This window comes from Ischnura elegans, chromosome 5 (assembly GCF_921293095.1).
Source record: "Ischnura elegans chromosome 5, ioIscEleg1.1, whole genome shotgun sequence".
Classification (NCBI taxonomy): Eukaryota; Metazoa; Arthropoda; class Insecta; order Odonata; family Coenagrionidae; genus Ischnura; species Ischnura elegans.
The window spans coordinates 71,921,947-71,946,520 of NC_060250.1; the positions used below are offsets into that span (position 1 = coordinate 71,921,947).

General features: G+C 36.9%; 1 protein-coding gene across 3 annotated transcripts in view; it reads left to right on the forward strand.

Annotated features, from left to right (window-relative positions):
• Window positions 1-24,574, forward strand: part of LOC124159043 (nitric oxide synthase-like protein) — a 271,887-nt gene that overhangs the window by 239,032 nt on the left and 8,281 nt on the right. For all 3 annotated transcript variants that reach the window (XM_046534535.1, XM_046534534.1, XM_046534533.1), the window contains exons 10-22: window positions 161-355; window positions 3,449-3,546; window positions 7,395-7,539; window positions 7,634-7,738; window positions 13,620-13,690; window positions 14,465-14,653; window positions 15,970-16,144; window positions 17,681-17,828; window positions 20,017-20,095; window positions 20,957-21,174; window positions 22,088-22,257; window positions 23,487-23,697; window positions 24,186-24,273. In XM_046534535.1, the coding sequence (XP_046390491.1) occupies window positions 161-355; window positions 3,449-3,546; window positions 7,395-7,539; window positions 7,634-7,738; window positions 13,620-13,690; window positions 14,465-14,653; window positions 15,970-16,144; window positions 17,681-17,828; window positions 20,017-20,095; window positions 20,957-21,174; window positions 22,088-22,257; window positions 23,487-23,697; window positions 24,186-24,273 (1,892 nt within the window). The remainder of the gene's footprint in view (window positions 1-160; window positions 356-3,448; window positions 3,547-7,394; window positions 7,540-7,633; window positions 7,739-13,619; window positions 13,691-14,464; window positions 14,654-15,969; window positions 16,145-17,680; window positions 17,829-20,016; window positions 20,096-20,956; window positions 21,175-22,087; window positions 22,258-23,486; window positions 23,698-24,185; window positions 24,274-24,574) is intronic.

Genomic DNA, 24,574 nt, shown 5'->3' on the forward strand with positions numbered 1-24,574 from the left:
CATACCTTTAAACCGATTATAAAATTGACATTTTGATAATATTTTTCATGGTGAGGTGTATGCAATTGTGATAATTAAATAATTATGCATCTGGTTTGATGGATACTTCACATATATGAAGCGGTTAGAAGTTATTTTCTTCTTCCTCATTTTCTCGTAGTCCCGGAATGTGACAATTGTTGACCACCACACAGCATCGGAATCGTTTATGAAGCACATAGAGAACGAGGGTCGACTGAGGAAGGGATGCCCAGCTGATTGGGTATGGATCGTTCCCCCCCTCTCCTCCTCCGCCACTCCCGTCTTCCACCAAGAGATGGCACTCTACTTCCTCAAGCCTTCGTACGAATATCAGGTACGTACACGAGATTTGAAAAAAAATACGAGCATTTTTATGCATAGCTGATCAAGTTTGTGGTGTTGCCATTTGTTTTGAATCATTATGATTGTGGTGACCGTAAAAATGGTGCGATCATATTTTTGTATTGTTGCCAAGGAGCCATGGAAAATAATTCATTCAACGCCTCAACCACCATGTATCATAAAATCACGTAAAATGAAATATTTTGCTATTGTTCCTCCGTATTTCCCACACAAATACACGTAGAAACAAACCGTGCTGAAATTTGACTGACTTACCACTGAAAAATGGAAAAATTAGAAACGAAGTAAACGTACGATAGTAACAAATATTATTAGGTAAGAGAGAATTTCTTTTTTATCATTTCAGTTAAATCCATGAGAAATATTGGGGCGTTACTATAATAACGATTGAATCAATTTCATTATTAAGCTTTCCTCTCAACTATTATAATTATTTCCCTAACAATTATGTATTTAAACATCAAAATCACACATTATTTTAATTTAAAAATGACGACGATAATACTAATATAATGGGTACGTATTTCATCCGTTGAAAATAATCCCAAGAAAAGATTTCATACCAACATGTTCATTCGCATGTTTTAGTCTTAGCAAGTTGATGCGTTATTGGATTCAAAAATCCATATTCGAGAAACCGTTGCGGATGAGAAATAGAAGTAGGAGGTTAAACTTACCACATAAATAATCATTTTTTAATGAACATGAGCATAATTTTACTACCAATTTAACTTTAAAGTTAAAGCATTAACATTATATGTAATTTATTTTTCGACTAGTAACTCAACAGTTTCTCGTGAAATGATACTTTGATACTTAGCAATATATTTCATTCGGTTTTTTAAGTATAAGAAAGTACGATTGTGTGATAACCCGTTTATCGTCGAAATTTTCGACGACAAGTTCTCCCGTGGAAGCAGGGACTTTCAGTACAGGAATGAACTTTTGCAGCCACATTCAACAAGTGAGCAACGATAGATAGAAAGACTTTGAACGTAACCAAACTTAATTTTGTGTATGTTTTTTATCGTCATTAAATATTTCAAACGCGTGGAAAAGCATGACAAGGTGCATTGGGATTTTGGGTATTAAAAATGTTCCGCACGCGCAGCTGTAAAATTCACATTGGTTGCTGCGAAATAAAACTCTGAATTGGGTAGTTTCCTTCATCAAAGAAAACGAAATTCATTGATTGCGATTCGTTACCTACCATTAGGGTTTTCATAATATACAAATTATTTGGTTTTAGAAATCCCAGTTTAAACGATTGGCAATGGTCAATTTTAACCACATTTGAAAAAGGCCAGATTGGCGCCCATGCGATTCCACTCCACGTGACGTCACAGGGACCTAGTTTCTACACGAGAGGATAGGAGTTTTACATCGTCTGAGATTACCAATGCATGCATGAGTCACAGAGCTCAGGGAAACATGTCTTAATAATCACTTATTAAAATGGCTATGGTCGTAAAGTTTCCTTCGTTTGATAAAGTGGCAATAATACCTTTTTAAGCCAAGCGCTACCAGCTAGCAGGGTACTCAGCTACCTGCTAGCAGCCTGCGTCGTATCAGCGCTCAATCCTCGCCTCAAGGTCACCTCACAGGGAGGCAGCGAGAATCAGAAATGCGTCACACGGAGTTTACCCAGCATTCCTACTTAGCCGTCGCGTTTTCGCGCGCTTGAAATTTTTCACTTTTCGTTTAATCGCGAAAAATAGATATCGTCATTCGAAAATCTAAGAGCGTGAAATGCGTACTCCAGGAGTAATAATCTTTCGATATAGGCAATAAAAAAATAATAGGAAACCACCCTATTAGGAATATAACCATGAACCTTTGGCTTTTCCTATTCACTTCTAATCCAAACTCGAATATAATGCCAATTTTGCTATTCTTCATTATTTTAGGTCGCTCTAACTATTATTTGGCAAGAATACAAATGAAATCAGTCCCCAGGATTATAGCAATTGGATACAATATAAGTACCATTTTTATGGGGAGTTTTGGTGTGAGATTTCAAATTTCGGTCGAATTTAAATGTCTCGATAACTCACGATTTCAGTTATTATTTCCATTATCTAGGTTGTGTTTAATTTTGTCCAAGGGGAATTCCAACTCGAACGGCGAAGCGTGAAATTGCATTAATTATGGAGCAGGTGGATAAGTTATATTTCAATTAATGAAGATAATTAAGTATCGCGTTACATTTACATTAATTTACATGCCTTTTAATCATTTTGAAGTCTTGTAGTGAGGTTTAAGCATTGATTCGACATGCTTTTCAGGAATTCTGATCCATTCGCCGCTTTTAGAAGCACGCCTAACCTTTTCGGAACCTCGAGCAAAATATAAACACCATTAAATGCGATTGCTTGCATTTTGATAATTTTGGATATTTGAATGTCAAAGTGTCTCAGCCCCTTTTTTTATTTAGAAATGTAGTTGTAAATAAAATTATATTTAAGGAAGAAAATATGTTAGATGAAAGATTGGGAGACAGAAAAATAGTCCTCCTGCCCAATAATTATTCGGGTGAATCTGCGAGTAATCTTTTCTTGGGAATAATTTAAATGGATGATGTACACATTTAAAGCCATTACTGCAAACATTTAACATTAAAAAAACATGTGGTTTTGATGTTCAAAAAATAGTTATCAGGGAAATAATAAAATTTTGCGAGAGAAAAACGTTTGAGTAAAAAACTTAATTCTTTTATGGATACAATTGCAATAAACTACACCCAAATATGTCATCTACAGGTCTAATATTTGGCCCATGAATCGTGCCATTTATAAATATTAGTGAGGCAATTGATTTTATGATTTTTGCTTTCCTAAAGTATCATTGTATTGTAATTATTGTCTATTAATGAAGTATTGTGACTATGATAGAAGAGTTCTCTCAAATCCCTGAGTCGCTTTCTGGTTATCCTACTGCTGTCAGTGCTCACCTTTAAAATAAGTCTATTTTAATTTTCGTGCTAACAATTCGGCCATAAAATAACCATATTGTGATTGTGTATCGATGTCTGCTCAATTCTAATGATTCATTTTCACGCGTGTAGGAGCCTGCTTGGAAGACGCACATCTGGAAGAAGGGACGAGAACTGGGCAAGAGTGGGAAGAAGCCCCGTAGAAAGTTCCACTTCAAGCAAATAGCCAGGTAAGAGCGAGTCCTCTATCCATACTAGATATGGAATATGAACTGCGCTTGGAATATATCGTAATGACATAGATGCTGTCGGGTACCGTGAGTCGGTTTTCAATGCCTTTCGGTCGAGAGAGCAAATATATATCAGATAACTGTCAAATATATCCAAATAACTATAAAATATTTTCAAATAACTATCAAATATATCTCATCATGTTTGGTCGACTTTACGTGTGCATTTGCAGAATATAAAATGATAAGGTTTCAAACATTTTAGCCTGAAATCGTCAGATATATTTATCAATAAAATCTTGGACTCGTAGTAATAAAAATATGATTTTTTCTTAAATTGATATCATGTTTGTGCATTAATGAGTTCCAATTTTCGAAGGGCACAAGCTCCATTATAGCGCGGAAAGTTCCATAAATCCAGTGCTTTACCTCTTTTCTATTCATTAATCTTATTAAAAAAACATAGAAAAATATTTGTATTATTCATTTAAAACGATTAATAACATTAACAAATTAATGGAAATCGCTCTGTAATTCGGTTGAGCTTTTATATAACTACGCTGCTTCAAAATAGAGTTTTCCATACTTTTGAGAAATACTGTAGGCATGAATTTTTATGGGGTGTGAACTGGAAATATATCGTTACTGTTTAATTTCTATGTCTTCACGTTTGGTTAAATTTACTTATGCATTCGTAGAAAATAAATTAAATAGCTACAAAGTCATTTCAGGTCTACTTTGATTGTGGAATTTGGTGAAATTTTACATGATTAAATAAAGTATTCTTTTACGCAAATACAAAATTACTTCAACAACATCAGTCCATCAGAACACATTTCCTCCTCGATGTATTGCAGCTCCATATCGTTAACTCGAATATTTTAGTCTCTTTTTTATCAACTTTTTTCTTTAAATTATGGTGTGAATTGGGTATTATAAACGTATTGGTATTTTAAATTTCTTATTTAACACTTAGCGTGCCAGTAATGTTAATTGACGGAATGGTGAGACAACTCCAAAACTGATTTTCACGTCAATTGACAGAATATTCTTTTCAACATTATTTAAATGAGTTATTCCGTCACCAGACGTAATCTGTTTGTGCTTTTGTTCATTCCTTACTATAGGTAGTTCCATTCAACGCCGATATATGGCATAAGCATGTAGAAATATAATGTTTTCAACTATCATGATTTGAGTGGTTATTATGTAATGAATTTTTGAAAAGTAGCAAAAACGACCGGCATAAATGGAATGACAAACGGTATTTTGGCCGGCATGCCAACTGTTAAAAACGCATTACTCATTGAAATTAATCAACAATTGTAAGACGGTCTCGTTCCACGTATTCAACAATCCAATGAGTATGAACCGCTATGAGTAGACATTTATGGGATTTTTTCATCATATTCATGGTCAATCTTCGTAGTCGAGTTCAATTTGCGCAATCATTTGGGAAAGGTTAACTCATGTGAGCCTTAGTAACGAATCCATTTGTATCCCCAAAACCTCTAGTTTATTTTTCCTTTACTTCATTTAGATCTAGGACTTATAGATCAGAAGGACCAGGGGCGGATTCATCATCAAATTTTGGGATGGGGGTCATGACCTGGGTCAGGGGAGTATAGAATACCCACCCCCCCCCCCCCCCCCCCGGGAGAGAGGGGCGTTTTTATAGAATCCCGATTTTGAAGCAGCGGAGTTATGCAATGTGTCATCCGATTACTGAGCGATTACCATCCATTTGTAGCATATTTGACCACGCGTGGTACAAGTATAATACAAACCTTTTTTTACATTGTTTGAAGGTTTATGGACCGAAAATAGTCAACGCACTACGCGCTATCATAAATACAACTCAAACTTTTCTCACGATTGAGACTTGTAGCCATGCAGTTTAAAGTATATCGGGACTAGCCGCGGTGATAACTTTTACGGGAGTCACCCGCAATGCACAATCGTGCGAAAGATCCACAGAGAAAAAGTCATACGCCTTGACCGGGATATCTACAGGGAAGGATGACGCCTCGGTAGCTTAACTGGCTAAAGCACTCGACCGGAAATCGGGGTATCCGGGTTCGGATCCCGGTCAAGGCGGATGATTTTTTCTCTGTGGATCTTTCGCACGATTGTAGCCATGCATATAAATATACACTCCCTTTACGCCTTTACAAGGTTACAAAAACTATTAAAGTAATATAAATTTTAAAAATTTGATAAAATTGGGTGGGTTATGACCCCTGTGATCCCTCCTAAACCCGCCTCTTAGTTGGGCCCCAGTTCCGGTGAATCTTTGAGCATCTAAATAACCTTTCTTGCATCAACATTGGTCCTGGAAGACTTACTTTTTCCATTTGCTGGGTGCAGCATTTCGGGAAGATAATGAAATTAAATCAGTGAAGAACTTTGATTCCAGTGGAGGAAATCTCCTTGGAAATTCCCCAAGGCGTTAATTTAACCTCCAACTGGGGCGCGTTCGGTGCTTCTTTCGCGCTAATGAAAATTGCTTGGTCCCAAATAGATTAAGGAATCTCACTGTAATGTCCGGTTTTTTTCTTTTAATTGAACTGAATTCGTGGCTCCTTCACAAGTTTCACTTGTCTACCCTTTTGAGTCTGCGAAAGCGCTAGCAAATCAGGTATTTGCTGGAAGCCTAATTTATAATTTTTGTCTCCTAGTCGGCATCGATCTTGATCATTTTACCGTCGATTGGATCCATAAAAATATGTTATTAAATATCTGCTCCATGATTATATTTTGTATGTAAAATATTTTTCAGTTATAGTCCTTTCGTACTAATAACTGATTTTAAATTGGGGATAGAAACCGACCTGGCTTAAACTGGTCTGAACTCAGATCATGTAAGAATTTAAAGGTCGAACAGACCTATTAATTAAGCTACTGCACCTAATTATTATCTTAATCCAACATCGAGATCGCAACCCTTCCCGTAAATATGAACTCTGAGGGAAGATTACGCTGTTATCCCTAAGGTAACTTAGTCTAATGACCAAACATTTTGGATCCAAAAATCGTAAATTAATGTTAATATTATGATAAAAGTAAAATATATATGTATTGTCACCCCAACAAAACAATCTAATCAATATAAATAAATAATATTAATCTAAATAAATTGCAATGCAAATGCTTGAAGAAAAAATATACGATCATTCTTATCGTTGGTGGTTTCGATTCCCAAAAAAAGAGGCCTCGTAAATCACGCTGGATTCATTTTTCTGAGCATCATAATTCACTTGTTGAGCGTTTTAATGTTAATGGTTACTTTAATCAACGTGCCATCTGAAGTTTTAAAAATTACCCCCCTATTTCAAATTGTTAAACTAAGACATGCAATATAAAATCAACTAGGATATTGATGATCTTAAAGAAATTTTTTAATACTTTAGTAGCAGAAAAAATGCGTTTACCTTGCATGTATTTAACTTCAATTTCATCTCAGTTCTAACACATTAATCGATGAGAATACGACTAAAACGTTCTGGGAGTTCTGGGAGGCTCGCCTCTCCGACTTCGATATTTTGAAGGATTTTCGAGGAAAATTGGTGTATTTTAAGATGTCTATAATCCGCCAGCCTCTTCGGTATGATCCCTATTCATCTATTTGTGTTCTATGGCACTTTCTTTATTTCTCATTTATCTTATTTTATGATATGTGACAGTGAATGCTTATTTTTGCTAACAAGGAGATCCAAGGGGCAAAAAATTTGCTTACCTAATGCTAGAAGCCTCCCCAGATGGAAGAGAATAGAGTTCATTTCAAATATCTCCTTTCTCTTGAATTACTCCTATGCTTCGCCAATAATCTTTTCATTTTATTTTTTCAGGGCGGTCAAATTCACATCGAAATTGTTTGGTCGTGCCCTGTCCCGACGCATCAAGGCGACTGTGCTCTATGCCACGGAAACGGGCAAGTCCGAGATGTACGCGAAGAAATTGGCTGAGATATTCGGTCACGCCTTCAACTCCCAGGTGAGCACAGCGCAGTGGCGGATTTCCAATGCGTGTCCCAGAGGGGACAGTAGTGGAAGATGAATCTCAATTCATTTCTTTCGTATCACCTCAGGTTCACTGCATGGACGAGTATGACATGACAAGCATGGAACACGAGGCCTTGCTGCTTGTCGTGGCTTCGACCTTTGGGAACGGTGACCCACCGGAGAATGGAGAGGTATGGTCCTTCCTTTCTTTTCAGATTGGTTGCAAATATCTGCTCTCCTTCTTGCTACTGTCTAGCTTAGATTATTTTCCCCTTTCTTTGGAATTTCGAAATTCCAAAGTATTAGTCAGTGGGTAGCCAGACATTCAAGTCACCAAATGTTCGTAATAAATTCACTTTTCATTTTGAAATATTGCTCAGGGTAAAAATAAATGCGCTCTTTCTAGTTGAAAATTTTAATTAATTTAATTTAATATAAATTTAGTGCCCATCGCCACTAAATTTCAAACTTATGTAAAAGTTGAGTTTTCGGTCAAAATATTTTGAAAAAAATCAGGATGGTAGAACGTCATTTTATTTACATTATAAAATCAAGATAATGATTTTTATTTTTTTTTTATTCTCAAACCACCGAATACAGCTTATATTGGCCATTTTACATCGGGGTATTTACCAAATTTAACAACTAAACGTACACGAACAACCATGCCCTGGTCAGAGGAAATCTACCCAGGCGGGACTCGAACCCGCGACCTCTTGTTAGGCAGGCGAGGACGTTACCCCGCCAACTCCGAGGCCGGCAAAAATTTAATGTTTTATAAAAATAAAAACTGGAGATATGGTTAAAAAACTAAAAATCGTTTTTCAATTTTTTTGGGGTTATTGTCCATTGCTAAGGCCTGAAAACTTTGGGGAAACACATAATTTTGGATGCACTTTAAGTGCATATTTTTTATTTTTTAAAATATCTGGGGGCACTTTTCACCATCTTAACCTGCTAGACCATTTGATAAACACATCATCATGTACTATCGGGGAAAAAGTATCCTAACAAAGATTGTGCCGCCACTATCGCTCCGCAGGACAGTAGGTTTCCTTTCCAGTGGATTGTTATTCTTTGGTCACTGAGGGAAATTCAAACAAAGTAAACCATTTCCTTTCTTCAACGTCCAAATACGCGACCGTCCACTGACTCTCCCGCAACCCAGAGCAAGACTCCGTAGAATAGAGGCGCTTTCGACGGCACCAAGAGAACGCTCATTGGGAACGCTCCGCAGAATTTCTTCGCATATCTCAACGAAACGACAAAAATCACTACGGGCCATGGCAAGCTTTCTGTTGAGGTAAATAAGACAGTCAACGAGCATATTCGATGGGCCACGTATTTGAATGCAGTTGACTTTGAAGAAGTTTTAGCTTTTCTGAAAGGAATGACGAGCGTATTGCCAGAACGTGTTTTTATTTTGGATCGAGAAGGATATGCTCCTATATTGATTTGAGATGCCTTTGTCAGCAGGCGAGAAGGGGAAAAGTAGTCGGCCTGTTGGAGGCAGGCTTAACAGTAGCGGAAACATAGCGAAGGATGAATAAAAGTAGAAGTACGATGTACTACTGGGAGAAACGCAACAGGGAGGGTAATGAGGCATTTAAAATCGGAGAAGATGGAGACCTAGGTGTACAAGCGGAGATTTTTGATGCTGATATATAATACATCGAAGTGTTGCTGAGATTTCGAATTTAACAAAAGAGATACTGTCCCAAGTGGAGTGTGAATTCATTGGAGTATGTTTTTCGTGCCTTTTTTTTGTTCACATTTATTTAGATATTTAAATATTGTCAAAAGTAATTTTACAGCGATAAATGCCATGAATCGTTTTAATTCTACAAAATTGGTTTTAAAAGCAATTGAAAAGAAAGTGATGTATCAAACTGCAGAAAATATTTTTTTCGTTTTGGCCACTTATGTTAATTTTTTTTGCGATTTATGGAATTTACCTGGAAAAATTGTGTAAGTTCATTCAAATTTGTAGCAATCATGTGCATATGCATTGAGGAAATATTTTCAGTCGCCATTGACGCACTAAAACCTTTTAAAGTGATGATTATTTATGTATTTAGAGTAAGTCCTGATGCTCAAAATCGCTCCTCGCCGTTGCTGTCTTGCAGATTACGTCTGGCGAATGCCGTTTATTACGGTTTTATGCCGTAAATTTTCATAGACGAGAAAATGTGGAAGTGGAGACGGGCTTTAAGTGTATTTCAGAGCGAGTGCCAGAGTAGGTACGAAGAAGGAAAGGAAAGTAGGGTTAGATGGAGATAGCAGGAAAAAGGTAGGCACAACAGCTAATGATATCGAATTCGCCAACATTCTGGTGAGCAGTTCGAAATACGTTCGAGCCTCGGTTCGAGGTCACCGTCACGACCTTGGTGGCTGAAACATTTTGAATTTGATTCGGATTTGAATTTCCCTCGTCTCCTTCCAAGGATTATATACCGTTAGAAAGGGAATCTATTTCTCCTATGTAGCGATGGTGGCGGCACAACCTTTGTAGGGATACTTTTTCGCCTATAGTGCATAAATTTCGGTTAACACCCCTAGTAACACTGTATCCTATTATCCTATTCCCCCGTGAAACTCGGATCACTTTGTTCGTCAGCGGCGCGATTGGCGACTTTTGCAAATCCATTCAAATGCGCGGTGGGTGACAACACATTTAGAGGCTGACATTAGGATCCTCTTTTGTAATATTCGTACGCGAAACCTTCGTTATTGCTTTCCTTTTACTTCAACTTCCTTGTTCGTATCCTGAAATGAAACTTCTCGTTAGAAATTAAAACTTCCCCATTTCTCTGCTGTTTCAATCTTGCGTTCATGAAAGTTCTTTGCTTTAGAACATACGCTGCCCACTAGGCCGTTGCCAGAGAAATGTTAAGCCAAAAAAGGGAAGGAGTTCGTCTTTGTAGAAGGTTAGGTTAAGAATAGTGATGTCATGGTGACGGAACGCGCCGTAACGCCGTTCCGGGACTGGTATACAAAAGACATAATAATCAAATGACACTTTTATCAATTTTAGTGCCCCAAAATTCATAATTCATACATTCGTAACCATAACAAAAAATTTAGTAATAAATTGTAATTAATGACTTGTAATAAAAATAACACACAGATTAATATTTCACTTCTGAAGAAAGTTATGGAAAGTGCGTTCCGGTACTGCTAATTTTGTCATGACGTCACTGGTTAAGAGTGCAAGCATTCCAGGAGAGTTTAAACTCCAAGATCCCCCACCACTAAGGCAAATAGCCTTCATGGGAATTGTGATTATGAAACCGCGAAAATCATCATTCATAAAAACCATAGTATAGTTGTCAGCCTTTAAGTTGTATTAGCTCTTATAGGTGACTTTTGTATGATTGCGACCAGTGCTTTATATCTAAAATTTTAGGAGTCGGAACGCATACCCACACTTTATTTACACACACATATGCACACCTATATTTAATTCACTCACGATTTTCAAATATAAGCCTCCCCTAAACTCACTCAACTAAAACTTCCGATTTTATTAACTTGAGGGAAAAAATGAGGAATCATGCTTAACCATACATAAAAAAGATGACGTTTTTAAAATTTCCGGCGCAGCTCCGAATTATAGTACCCACTTTTCCCTGATATGTGGCGGAACGTTGTTCTGGCGTGTTACGGCCGAAATTAAGCACTGATTGCGACTTAACTTTTCATCCATACTTTCGATTTGTTAATTCGATCGATGAAAGGCCATTTCACTTTCTTCCTATTATTTTATTCAATCCAGTATCCTTTATAGCCATAATGGATTTAGAGTTAATGAAAGTAAACAGGGAAAAATGACTTTAACTGAGGAATATAATCACAGATTTCGGCGGCGTGAACACAGGAGCTCATAAGCTCGCGGGTCGTTACGGCAACACGCGCCGAGACCCATCAGTCCCTCCCCGTCGAGGCACGAGCCTTCCTTCCGCCCGCCCCCTGCTATAATTCCCCTTGATATCCGAGAGCGGAGCAACAAGTGAGCTTTCGCCGTCCTTGTCAAGAGGCCTGGAAAACGTCGCGTGGTGATTCATTGTCTCGGACGAGGAGGGGAGGGAGTTATAGAAGGGGTAGCGGCGATGGAGGGGAGGGGCTTGCCGGAAAGTGGAGTGGTTCACAGGCGTCTGGGACGGGGCTGGGTAAAATACAGGCTGAGGCAGTGGCGCAGCGAGGGAGGATTTTGGGGGATAAAACCCCTCCAGAGCTCCGAGAAATGTTTAAGTTTAATCCGTTTTACTTAATTTGATTAGGATTACTTATGGAATAGTGTTAGGATTAATCAAATATCCCTCAAAAAGCCGTAAAACTCACCGTTTTGAACCATTTATCTTAAAATTCCGCAATTTATAAATCTCGCACCTACCGCTTATCCTGGTGGGTATACCATACCCCCACACACACCGGTATTAGTTGCACCTAAACCCCCCCAGCCTTAATTCCTAGCTGCGCCCCTGGGCCGAGGAGTATTTGAAATGCTAAATACAAAATACTATCGACTTCGATAATTGAAAAACTAGCTACAAAATAGTATTTTAAATACCTTTTAAAATACAAAATACATTTGTATGGAAATTAAGAGATCTTAAAAAAATCTAACCTGCCTTGACACATTATGGATAGTTGCAAACATGAAGAAAACGATTCTAACAAAAACCAAGAAATCTCTGAGGCATAATGTTGCAAAAGTGTTATCAGAGCTACTTCAAAAATATTTTACAAATGTATTTTTTGTTGTAGGATGGGGAAATATCAAAAATCTGTATTTGAAATACAAAATACTAGAAACATTCAGGTTGTGTATTTGAAATACCAATTAAAAATTACAAATTTGTTTCAATTATGTATTTTAAAATACTTGTATTTGAAATAATCCACAGCCCTGGTCTGGGAGAAGGCATGAGGGCATGTCTCCAGAGGCTTCCAAGTAGACAATATTGTTATAAAAATCCCATTATCATTATGTTTGTTAATTTTTTGTAATCAGTAATAGTGTTGAATGTGTAGGATACTTGAAAAGCTTTTCTTATGCACGTAAAGTCAGTTCCTGTTATCAAAAGTTATATCTCTGGTAAAATAAAAAAAGAAGGGAGTGAACCGAGACGGTGAGATGCAAAAGTCAGAAAATCATGAAGGCGACAGAGAGCATGCCATGCAAAGATGTAAATAATACATATAAAATATAAAAAATCCTGGAAATTCCCTTGGAGAGGTTGGAAGAGGTGCAGCTAATGATAGCAAATGTGACTCTTTTGACGGAGACGACAATTCTACAATTTCATCCAAAGCATTTATTTTATTGCTGGACTTTCTTGCATTATTTTTTAAGCTACACGATGATGACGACACTGTGGAGATGAAATAATGTTCAAAAACACATCGAAAAATTTCACCTCCTGCAGAAATCATACCTAGGACCTTCTTCTTTCCGTGCAGATGCTCAGATAACCGAACCACCGAGATTACTCTCATAATTTGAAGTCACTTTAAGTTAAGGTTGAGGAAAATTTAAGGTTAAGATTAAGTGCCAGAAAAACTTATATTCCTAGTCTTGGAAAGGATGTAGCATGAAAATAATAATTTTAATGTATAATTTATCCTAAACCATAAATGCATTGAAATCATTGGTGATAATCACCTATACAGAGCTTAATTAGAGTAGAGCAGGTAGAGGTAGAGCAGAGCATTACAAAATTAATACAGAAGTTTGAAAGCATGGCCTACTCATAGCATGGTGTAGCACTAGGGTAGAACAAGGACCCTGAGGATGTAAAATTAGAATTGGCTTTCATTTGTTTTCACTCAAATATTATCAAGAGTATATTTCTATTCTCTTACTCTATTTATATATCAGAACCTAAGTTTATTTAAAATAATCAGCAATAAAAACTTCAGAATGTTTCATATTAAAATAGGAGTACATATTGTATAATTCCAGAGAGATATTCTTTTCGAACAAGCTTTAAACTTTTTCAGATAACACCAATTAGGATGTCATTATTTATGGGTTGACGTTCTGACATCGCATGTTACTTTGTTTTGCAGACTTTTGCTCAGAATCTTTACGCCATGAAAATGAGCGAATCCAGTCCAGGAGGTACTGATGACAAATTCAGGTGAGCGCCTTTGAAATTGCGTAATGGAGAAATATGCTATGAAAAACCTTGAAGGTTAATTTTAGCTTGGTGCCCTTGATGGTGTCATTGTATTCATGTCTTAGACATGTGAAGTCTATCATATCTGCTAATCTGCACTATCGTTGGTATGGAGATGTCAAAAATTAGTTAAAGGTTTTAGAAATAATGGGATCATTAAGCTCCGAAATGTCTTAGATATGTTCCGTAATTTAAACATCTTTCTGTGATCTGACTTTCATTTCTGTGAATTTCTGAACATACTTTGTTAAAGAAATTTCATATAAGATAAAATAGTATTTCCATGCTGATATAAAATTTGAATATGTACTTTAAAATGAGTCGTTTACAGCCATTAAACTTTGCTGAAATTTTTCTTAAATTCAGTTACATCAAAGTACGATTCCTATGGTTTTTTACTTAAGAATGACTTTTAAAATTAGTGCATATGTGTAGTGCATTAGTGCACATCCTCGCCCCAAGGTCACCTAACATGGCGATAGCGGGAACCAGACTGATGTCACACGGGCTTTTCCCAGCATTCATACTTACCTGTCGCGTTTTCGTGCGCTTGAAAATTTTCACTTTTCATTTAATCGTGAAAAATAGATATCATCATTTAAAAATCTCAAAGCATGAAATCTGTTCTCCAGGACTAATAATCTTTTGATTTAGGCAATGAAAAAATAATAGGAAACCGCCCTATTATTGTTACCATCAGGGAGGTGCCTTATTGATTGTTCATTTTTTCCTCAGCTTGGCAGCATCAAAGTCATTCATCAAAATGAACAGCCAGACGGAGCAAATGTCAGCATCAGGGGCAGCCTCAGGTGGAGGATCATCGGGCGGTGGTGACAAGAAGACGCTTGATCGGCTTGACTCCTTGAGGGGCTCCGTGAGTGACATCATGTCGGAAGACAACTTTGGGCCATTGAGTAATGTTAGGTGAGTGCATGTGCCTCATTTCACTTACTGTAGTCATGGGATGGTTTACATATCGCTTCATACATTGATTAAAACTTTCATGGTCCTTTTATATGGTTCAATGGTTTTTGAGTAGCTCTGCTTTGTTGTCAGCTTGTTACTAGCATTTCCCTTACTCTGTTGGAGGCCTCTTTAGGATTGGTCCTTCTGTGCATTTCCCAGACTTATGGGCCTGGCACTAGAAGTGTACTTACATACATATGTAGTTGGCACTCTGGGGTTCTGTATCTGCGTTGTCCATAAGTTCCTTTGACAGTCACTCCACTTCTTTCCCATGTACAAAAGTCATAGGATAGTTTAGTAAATTACAGAGGAAGCGAGATTTTGGTAGAGATGGATCAAGAATGTCAAATTTCAAATGGTGCTTGAGCCCAAATGGATCATCAGAAAAAAAATACCTTTAGAATATTATAATTCAAAGGAAATTTTGTGCACTTTAATATTGAACTGAAAAGATTATTTGTTAAAATTTGTTACTTTCTGTGTTAAAGACTAAAAAGCCACAAATTTACAACCTTTCCCTTTTTTTAGATACCTATTGCATCAAAAAATTTAATTTAGAAAAACTGAGATTTGTAATAATCGATACAAAAAAGGAAGGAATCAAAACTTTCCCTGTTGTGTACCTTTTACAATATATTGACTGGACTGCTTTTAAACTTGATCCTCGAACCTGACTTGGAATCAATTTAGACTGTACAGCCAAAAATGCAGTTGAAAAAATTGGAGATGTAAAGTGAACAAGAGTTGTTGTATTTTGTATGAGCTCCAAAAAATTCAGAAGTTGCTAGGATCAACTCATTTCCCCTGCATACAGGCAACACTTATTGCATTACTTGATGTTCATGAGCCAAATCCAAGATATATAGTTTGTGGTGAATTCAATGCAAACTAACGTGAAAACAGTTCATCCAGGATTTCCCGCATCATTTTTTCACCGTCCATAACTACACATGGATATGCATATATCATGAAATAACCACTCATTATCGCTACTTAATTATTCGTGACTTCACACAATCTTCTTATCCTCTTAAATTGATTATGAAAATTTATCATTGATCCCTCATGTGTCTGAGCGTTATTAACCCGAGGATATGTTGTTGATGGTCTTTTATTTGATTAATTACTCCTACTTTGCATTGATTTCATCATATGCTTCCATTAGAAAGTACATTAGACGGAAAACTGTAAGAGGCAGTTCATAAGATCTTTTCTTTGTGTTTTGTTTGTACACACATCTTCATGTAATACCTCTTTTCATTATATTAAAACAGGTTTGCTGTGTTCGCCCTTGGTTCAAGTGCTTACCCGAACTTCTGTGCTTTTGGAAAGTATGTGGACAACCTCCTCGGGGAGCTCGGTGGAGAACGACTCTTCCGTCTCTCTCATGGAGACGAAATGTGTGGACAAGAACAAGCATTCCGGACATGGGCCAGCAATGTTTTCACCGTGAGTAGAACTTTTACAGCTATCATGATGGTCAACTTTATGGTGAAGGGGGTTTCGATAGTTTGGCACTTAACCTCACTTCAATAAATTTTTGTAGCCAATCTAGTAGGTTGGCTAGCATGAGTGTGGTGTGTGTGAGTTGGCAACGCTGTAAATATGTGGGCTGGGGACTTCCGGTTCTGGTAGTTGAAAATGTAACTTGTAATGGTGATGGGATTAAAGTAGGAGCTCTATAAAGTATATGCGACTTGCTTATATTGTAACCTGCATCCTCCTCTATATTTAAGTAAATATAACATAAATTACACGAAAGTAAATTTGACCACATTTATTCTGATGATAAACAATATATGTAGCTGTGTCAATCAATGCACTATCCTCTCTTGCGGTGCCTCCCTGGCGCTAGGGTCTGCATATCTTGGTGGTATTAGCAGGGACCTCAGGATTGCAGGGCAATGACCTCAGCCAGGTGGCTGTCCTTTGTGGCAGCACTCAAAACTAAGAGATCCGCCACAATGGCATAATCACACTCATAGAGTGGAGAGCCACTGAATGGGTGTGAAGAAGTTTTCTCCATAATTCATGAATTACTAAATTGTTTTTTTTATTTGTGACTTTCCCTATAATGTTCTATGCCCTGAGGATGACAAATATGTTTCATTGAAACATTGGCAAAGAACCAAATGCAAACTTTTATTGACACAATTCTATTATCATCATTTGAAATAGAAATTTTCATGCATTCCCTAAAATTTGATGCTATGCAAAAAGGTTAATTAAATTATTGATAATCCATAATAGAAAAACCATTAACTTGGTTTTATGTGTTCCAAAAAATTCAGAAGTTCAATTCAAGTGGTCCTGTAATTGAGAGGAATCAAACGCTTTGTGCAGGATGCCCAAGCAGTGCTGGGGTGGGTCAATTTCCTGTATGAAGAAATTTGTGGCTCAGCATCACTTTATACTGCTGTATTCTATCGACCAATTTATTTTCTTTATCCATAGGTACTGATTTTATTTTGCTTTACGCATCTTCATTAAATGGCATAATCAATCTTGTATAATTTTAATGTTTTTTGAAATTAAATTAATGTTTTATGTATTCTTCCTGCCTCAAACATCACCCAAAAAGCTCAGTCAACAGTGCTGCAATGTGAGAAGTGTTTAAAAAAATATCACCTATTGAATGTCAAAATAGATGCTGCTCTGGTTACTATATCCTTGAACTTGTGCTGGCTTCAAAAGAACTTCACAATGCACAATGTGGCGGCAGCTGCTACAATATCATAAACATGACCTAATCTGACAGGGGTATCTCCTCCCTTTTAATGAATGAATAGGTTTATGCTTCTAAATAAATGAATAAGTATATGCTTGATAGATTATGGGAAACTTCCCTCTAGTTATGCATTCCTCTGGTTATGAATTAGCTGGGCTATATCACCACTTTACAATCACTCATTATTTTTTGGAATGTTAATTACAGCGATCGTTTTTATAACTGAAATCATAGCTCACTTACCTTCATGATTTCAGTTGGCTTGTGAGGCTTTCTGTTTGGACGATGATGAAGACAAGTTCCTTGAGGCCACTCTAGCCCTCAAATCGGAAACACTGTCTGCATCCTCAGTTCGATTGCTGGAGACAAGATCAGAAATGGGAGAAGAGGAAGGACTCCTAACTCGTAAGAAATGATTACGTACCATCAGTAAATGCTTGGCCAGTTCAAGCTGGAAGCATGGGTGTAACTAGGAGTAGGTTTAGGGAAGGGGAGTGGGAATTTGATATATTTCATTAACATGGTTCTCCTACTCCCTCCCAAAATTGGTCTCAGCATGAATCCTGGCTACACCTGTGACTGGAAATATTCAACCATGACATAAATTGTGATGATGTTCAAAAAGATCATGCATATTCTAGAATAATTGATGAATCTGAAAAGGCCACTATACACGGCGAATGATTTCATGATTCCATTCATGCTGAATGATCATGTGCATGATCATTCAGCATGATCATGCGCATGATCATTCACCATGTACAGCGGCCTTAATAGAAAAAAAATACTTTTGTTGGCTGTATGGTTGCTTTTATGTTTTACGGATTGGGGATGGAATTCTTGGTGCAAATAATCAGGTTGTAATTTATCCAAGATTGTTTATTATCATGACAAATTCATTTTTATAGTTCTCTGGTGGGGTTGAAGCTCAATATAGAGTACATATTTCCTAAAATCATATCATAATATTTTTCTTCTCTATATTACGAACGTACACTTCTTTTGTTATTTATTCCCATGCATGTTTCTTCCGTATAAAAATTTTCAATTGAACCTTCTCAGAACTTAATTAAGCCTAATATTAAGCCTAATTAAAAATTTAACCTATTTTCTCATGGAATTTTTGCATATAAATGAAAAATGCTGCCAGAGGTGAGTGAAGCTTTGCTGGCACAATTTTGATTCGTCAAATTTGTCGGAGCCGACGAGACTTCTGAGGGGTCAGGGCCCATCCAGGACCCTCCTAGCTACTCCCAAGCTTCCACACTTGCTCTCCCTCAGACTGCTAATCTTTTTGGTAGTACAGTACACTCCCGATTACCCGGGCTAATGATGGGAGAGAGGGCACGAATAATCAGAAAACACGGATAACCCAAACTTTTAGTTTAATGTCTTTTAATGATAATAATTTATGTAAAACAAACAATATATTATTATTTATGCAGTTATTTTAGAGTGCTTCCAGGACTCATTGAGAGCTTTCTTTGCCAGTTCGCGATCTTTTAGCGGTGATAACATGGTTGAACTCGTACTATTAATGCTCCATGTAAGGCCTGGTTTCGAAAACCACACATCTGTGATCACAGATACAGAAAAATGATTTGCACAAATGCTTCAAAACCACTGCTCGACATCAGAAACTACACTGTCACGCACCACGCCACGCAGTTGCATCTTGTCAAGTTGCCCGGTTTGCAACTGCTGCAGGACGTGTGTCTATGATCGTGGAGCGTAGTCGCACACTGCAAGGCTTGGAAAACAGGAACATGGTGCTACCGTGAATGCAGCTAGAATGCAATCGCTTACGTTTTACTAAGGGGATTCAAATGGAAATAATAAACCTGGTATATCCTAGCATTAATGCAGTAATTCTGATGATTTTGCATCCGATTTAATTTTTTTATAAAGATCGCGGAAAATATCAAGCGAAAGTGAAAATCATGCACAGATAATCCACAACATGGATATACCACAACCGGATTATCGGGAGTTTGCGGTATTATATGTTCAAAAAAGTTACTATCCATGGAGAACTTGCTGCAAAATCCTCTATTACCTTCCAAGCAATAATTTGCAACATACTCAGACTAATCCCATATCCCTATTCAGACCATTCTAACCAAGTCTCGTATTGAAACAATCGGCAGCGTAACCATGGGTGAAGTTAAAAGATATTGGGGGAAAGCAATTCTGCTGGGGTTTGAGTGGTTATAGAACAATCCCAGTGAAATGGGAGGGTATTCCATAGCCACCATGTGTTCTTGGAAAATTTGCTTAAATTAGCCTCTGAAAACAACATTTCAAGTACTATCTAAGGCTAAAATTTATTTGAAATCTTGATGTTTTTATTTTCACTCTACTTGAATGTGTACTTGATTTCACTGTACTTGATTTTGTACTTTTTTCAGCCAAATTACCATTTAAGTTGGAGTGGCCACGCTCCCTCTAGTACCCCCAAAACTCCACCCTTACTCTGCTGTAAATACAAGAACCATTTTTGCGTAAAAATTGCCATGAAATAGTAAATTCTTTAGTGAAATGTATGCTTTATTCTATGAAAAATTCATGGTTGCATTTCTGCCTCTGTGTTTAGGGCTCTCCAAATGCCACAATAAGAAGGTGTTAGCCTACACGATGGAACGGAAGACGAATCTCCACAACAATGATTCAAGGTGATTTTTTAGCCCTTCTGATATTACAATTGATTTGCCACGGTGATCCCTACAAAATGGTATCAACTTATCATATATCGATGGCTATGAGTTCTAACAACACATATCTCAAAAATAGCAACTTTTCAGGAGAGGAAATTAATGATTTTTTTTACTTCTACACTGAAATTAAAAACCAAAAGTTCATAAAACTGAAAAAGAAGCATTCATTTGCAAACAAACAGTTATTTTTTCCTGTATTTTATTTTTTTAATGTTATTACACTTTTTTTAAGTAACCTGTCTAAAATCAAATGAATTTGAGATACGTGTTGTTAGAACCTATAGCCATCAATATGTACGTTGCAATGAGTTTATGATCAATGAGAATGACTGATTAAGGAATTTTTTTTCAATGTTACCTTCTCAATTCTTTTAATGATATCCAATTTTGGGCCTGACTGAACAACCCTTTTGATTGATCTGGTGTTTGAAGTGTTTTTTTTTGTTTAAAGTGAGATACCCACCAAACTTTATTTTCATCTCTCTCGATGAAATCATTACAGGCTTGGCGTGGTCGAAATATAATACACATACCTATATACCCATGATAAAATATGAACAACATATGATAATTTCCACACTTTAATTCATAACTCCACTACCGGCCATGGTTTCAACACTACATATGTCATTTTCAAGGTGAGAGAGTGTCTGTTTCATCTCCTTAAAAAAGACACACATTGTCGAAACCATAGTTGGTAATGGAGTTATATATTAAAGTATGGAAAGTAAAATTGGTGTTCATATATGTATTATCTTTGAATAAATGAGAGACAATGAGAAAAGAGAGAGAAAAATCAATCTTCTTTCCTTTTTCTAGTCGTGCAACATACCTCTTTGAGCTTTCAATAAACAGCAATGAGGATGGAATCAATGGAGATAGTCCTAATGAAATCTACCAGCCTGGTGACCATGTTGGCGTCTTTCCATGTAATAGGACAGAGTATGTTGACTCACTTCTGAAAATATTGCAAGATGCTCCTAATCCTGATACTCCTGTGGAATTACAAGTCCAAAAAGAGAAACATACGCCAAATGGTAAGTTAACCAGCAAAATATAACAAAACTTTTATATTTCAGTCATGGCCCTTATATACTGGTTGCTAACCTCCGGCTCGGGAGTGTTGCCTCGACGGACGCTTTTACCCCTCAAACCCCTCAAATGCCTCCCCTCAAACACAACTCTGGGCACAGTTGCGCTGCCACTAGGAGAAATATGGAACTAACTGCGTGGTTGGCGGCAATATATGCTTTCGAACCACTGCCGACAGCACAGTTAGTTCCTATAGTGGCAACGCGACTGTGCCCAGAGTTGTGCTTGAGGGGAGGTGTTTGAGGGGTAAAAGCATCCGTTGAGGCAACACTCCCGAGCTGGAGATTAGCAACCAGTATATAAGGGCCATGGTTTCAGTCATTCTCTTTGAGCTCTTTTTATCTCTCTACTACATGAAACATAATGAAATACACTTTTGTATGTTCCACAAGAGTTTTTAATCCCGACCTAGGTTTCGGCAGTACACACTGTCATTATCAAGGTAATGACAGTGTGTACTGCCGAAACCTAGGTCGGGATTAAAAACTCTTGTGGAACATACAAAAGTGTATTTCATTATGTTTCCTGCGAACAAGTTCCACCAAATATCGCCATCCAACCTTAAGCTGATCTCTACTACATATTGTGAAGGGTTTGACAAGCAAACGATCTTCTCATACTTGAGATTAAAAACAAGGCACAGCAATTACTGTACAAAATATTCTATTTATTTTGAAATGAAAGTTATTAATATGAAATTAAATGATTGAGGCTCTGTAATTCACAAAAAATAACAAACATATGATATCAGTATAAAAAAATTTTTGTTTATTTTTTAAGCATCTGGGGGGGGGCACGAGCCTCCATGCCCCTCCTAAATCTACCTATTTGTATTTTCTTATTCACCACTGTTTTCAGGGATAACTCGATCATGGGAGCCTCACGATCGACTTCCCGTGGCATCTCTCCGGACTCTCTTCACCCGTTTTCTTGACATAACATCTCCTCCCTCTCCATTCCTTCTCCAGCATTTTGCATCCATCGCTACGGATCCGATAGACCGTGAAAAGTTAGATGAACTCGTAAAGGTAATAAGGACAGGTTTTTCATACTCTTTTTTGAAGATGCTGCATTGAAATCAGGGTCATTGCCATAAAATGATTTTTAGGGGCTTACGTGCAGGGGGTACGCTTAATACAGTGTCCCCCTTGAAATAATAACACCTTATCACCACCTCCCCTCTTATTGGCTATGACCTTGGTATCCAAAATTGCATGAAATATGAAATAAATATTTATGAAAAATATTACTTTTTAAAACATTTTTATTTTGCTTTAAAATGATGAAGTTAAGGGCAGTTTTTTTTCAACCTCTGATGGGCCAAAACTAAAACATTATTGGTTTACTTGGTGATTTTTTGTGCCATCATTTTGGTGATTGTTTTTTGGTGCATCATACTGAAAAAATTTCTAATCTCCAGCCGCAATTGATTTAAACAATTCTTATTTATCTTCATAAAGATCAAGGAATGTCAAAGCTGAAGACAATCAGCAAGTTTTGTGGCTGTCGCTCTGCAGTTTGCACTTCGAAGGAAAATCAATTGAGGTAGCTATTGTGACTGCTATTCAGCTTAGACTCACAACTTATGCCTGAAAATGAGAGTCTGTGATGCGGAGGATGAATGTAGTATCCTAATATTCACACTACCCGCCTATCACTTCTATGGCATTCATGCTGAGCAATCATGAAAAGGTTGAAAAAAAACTGCCCTCATATAGTAAATGGTTTTGCATATTTGAAGAAGAAAGTTGAATAGATTTTCACTCCCCATTATTTTGCTAGTCATATCTAACTTTTTTTTAAATATAAGAATCAAATTTCAATCTTCAAACTTTAGAATTTATTGGGTCTGCCCATGATGTTCACATCATTTTTTATTCATGTAACAATGAATTGTGCAACCTTTTTTATTACATTATGGCTATGGCATTTAAAATTGATCATTGGTAGCATAAATTTCATTAGCATCTAAGTCAAATGCTTAAATTTAATAGGAATTGCATATGGAAATCTTTAGCATGTCGCATAAGTTTGCAGCAGTGCTCAATTTTTTATTAGGGTTTTCAAAAGAATATTTCAGCGCGTAAGCTTTGCATTGTTATGCATTTTTTGGGTTTTTTCACGCTAAATTCCAAAATGAACATGACTTGATGACGTGTTTTTATCATCTTGTCACATCACGCCCCACATTGTTATTAGATGCGTATTACATATTTTATTTTTTTTACCATGTAAATATTTTGTTTTCAATTTTCAGGATTCAGGAGCATATGAAGACTGGCGGCATTGGAACACTCCTCACCTTGCAGAGGCTTTGGAACAATTTCCTTCCGTCAGACCAGATGCTGCTCTCCTCACAGCTACTCTTCCACAGCTGCAGCCTAGATTTTATAGTATTTCCTCCTCACCAGCATTGTACCCACATGCTCTGCACCTCACTGTTGCTGTGGTCACGTTCCAATCCCAAGGTTTCTATACATGTTTTAATTTCCTGATTGGAGTTACAATAGAAGAGCCCTGATTATCTGTCTCTTGATTAACTGTTTTCTGGATTATTATCCATCTATCACTTCTCATGCATGAAGTACCCTCAAATACTCCTCCTCTTTATCTTTCCTACTTTCCTCAATTTTCCCTACTTTTTTGAAGATAGTTATTGTGTCATTAGCAGTGGTGTTATCATGCTGGAACATGCCAGAATGCCTTTCCAACACTGGTTAGGAAAAGGCATAGTCTAATAACACTTATCAATTAGTAAAAAAAAAAAAATTCTTGTAATAAAATGTATTTAATTACTTGTTATAAAAATACACTCAGAGTAATAATTCACTTGTAAAAACAACGTAAGGAAAGTGCTTTCTGGCACTTCTAATTTTGCCAGGACACCACAGGTCATGAATATTTTTCTTTTTATTCTCAAAATATCTCATCATGAATGTATTAAATGTTTTTGCAGGTGGAGAAGGACCAGTCCACTATGGTGTGTGCTCCAACTACCTCAAAGACACAGAGATCGGTGATACTGTATACACTTTTATCCGAAGGTAAATTACTTACAGTGACTTTTTCTATATTTTCATATCTTGATTCTTGATGTTATACCTCTCTCCTCATCAGTAGCTTATTTTAAAGTTTTGTTGACTGTAATTACCTTTTTGGAAAATGTTCATTCTGAGCAAAATATTCTGAGAATTAAGATGGTTTTTCACCAATAGCCCTTGAATTTGGTCTATCCAGTTACACGCTTATCAAAGTTTGCAACATTTGATAGTAATGAATTTCCACTTAGGAAAATTCACTTTGAATACAATGGCTTGGTATTGCTACTGGTTGTTTACTCGTGCA